The sequence below is a fragment of the Procambarus clarkii genome, chromosome 44 (assembly GCF_040958095.1).
Source record: "Procambarus clarkii isolate CNS0578487 chromosome 44, FALCON_Pclarkii_2.0, whole genome shotgun sequence".
NCBI lineage: Eukaryota > Metazoa > Arthropoda > Malacostraca > Decapoda > Cambaridae > Procambarus > Procambarus clarkii.
In genome coordinates, this window is record NC_091193.1 from 13,206,171 (window position 1) to 13,207,712 (window position 1,542).

The 1,542-nt window shown below is 51.2% G+C and overlaps 1 protein-coding gene across 1 annotated transcript in view; it reads right to left on the reverse strand.

Moving 5' to 3' along the window:
* LOC123751117 (LWamide neuropeptides-like) overlaps window positions 1–821 on the reverse strand; it is a 98,283-nt gene extending 97,462 nt beyond the window's left edge. Inside the window, exon 1 of the mRNA XM_069300461.1 lies at window positions 757–821. Within this exon, the coding sequence (XP_069156562.1) occupies window positions 757–821 (65 nt within the window). The remainder of the gene's footprint in view (window positions 1–756) is intronic.
* Window positions 822–1,542: the final 721 nt, after the last annotated feature.

The following is a 1,542-nucleotide window of genomic DNA, read 5'->3' on the forward strand; positions in this document are numbered from 1 at the left end:
CAGGGAGCCCCACCGACACAACACTTGCTCATCTATCACTGCTGGAGGGAGGAGGGGGAGAGGGGGAGGGGGGGGAGGGGTAGGGGAAGGAGGGGGGAGGGGGAGGGGAGGATGTCGGTAGGAGAGAGGAAAGGGGTGAGTGAGATGGAGTTGATGGAAGTAAGAGGAAGGGGCTTAGAGGAAATGAGAGGAGGAAGGGAGATGGAAAGGAGGAGGTAGGGAGATGGAAAGCAAGAGGAAGCGGTTTAGAAGAAGGAAGAGAGAGAAATTAACAGGAAGGGAAGGGAAAGGAAATGGAGGAGGAAGGGGAAACAGAGGGAGAAAGTTAGAAAATAAGGGAGGAGGAGGAGGGAGGGGAATGGATTGGCAACAAAAGGTACAGACTGAAAGAAAGTGAAAGAAAGAGAGAAAGTAAATAACAAGAACACTCAGCGAGCATATTGTCTCATCTCCTTCATAATGCATCTTTACTTCACCCGTACCTTCACCCCTTCTTCGCTCTCCTCCCTTAAAGACGAAGCCAATACCAGTGAGACGGACAGATAGCTATTACTATCGAATCCTAGTTCCTCCCCTTTCTCAGACTCTCCATTACTCCCTCCTCTTCTTCCTCTCCCTCGCTCCTTCCTTGGTTCTTACCCCTCCCTCACCTCCCATTCTCGAGGCTCTCGTGTGAGAGGTGTTTCTTACCTGGGCTTCTTGGCTCTCTCTCCTCACAGCTCCCTCACCGGCACTTGATGACTTCTACCTTCTTACCTGCCTCCTTCAGCTCTCACGCCGCGCTCTTCATTTTTGCCCGACGGAAGCCCACCAGCCGCCATGTCAATGCTCAGCCAGCCACTCAGGCAGCCAGAGAGCTAGCCACTCGGGCAGCCAGACAGCCACTCAGGCAGCCAGACAGCCAGCCACTCGGGCAGCCAGACAGCCAGCCACTCGGGCAGCTAGACAGCCAGCCACTCAGGCAGCCAGACAGCTAGTCACTTAGACAGCCAGTCACTCAGGCAGCCAGACAGCCAGCCACTCACCCAGACACACAGAAAGGCAGACAGCCGACCTCTCAGAAAGTAAGACAGCCAGCTACTCACCCAGAAACTCAGGTTAACAGCCAACCAGCCAGCCAATCTCACAGGTCGCCAGTCTGTTAGCCAATCATTATGCCAGAAAATCATATGGTTAAACTCTCAGCCAATCAGCAAGCTGCCAGCCACGTAGCCAAGCCAAACGACCTCCGTGTTTAAAACGAGTCTTCCGCAAATGTTGACTATTTAAAAAGGGGACCAATATGTACCATATTACTTCACCACCCTCCACAGGTCTCTTAACGTTAGCATGTCTTATTATTATTTCTTATACACAAAGCAAAATATAGTCAATGGGACATTAAAGTCTGCGTCTTACCATTGTAATCTCATATTATTTAGTACTTATTTATTGTGCACCCCATGTCTCCTGCCACCGCCTAGGTCGATGTCTCAGTTGCAAATGTTTATGCTCTGATTATCCGCGTGTGTGTGCTTGTGTTATCCTCCGCTTGAGGGTGCT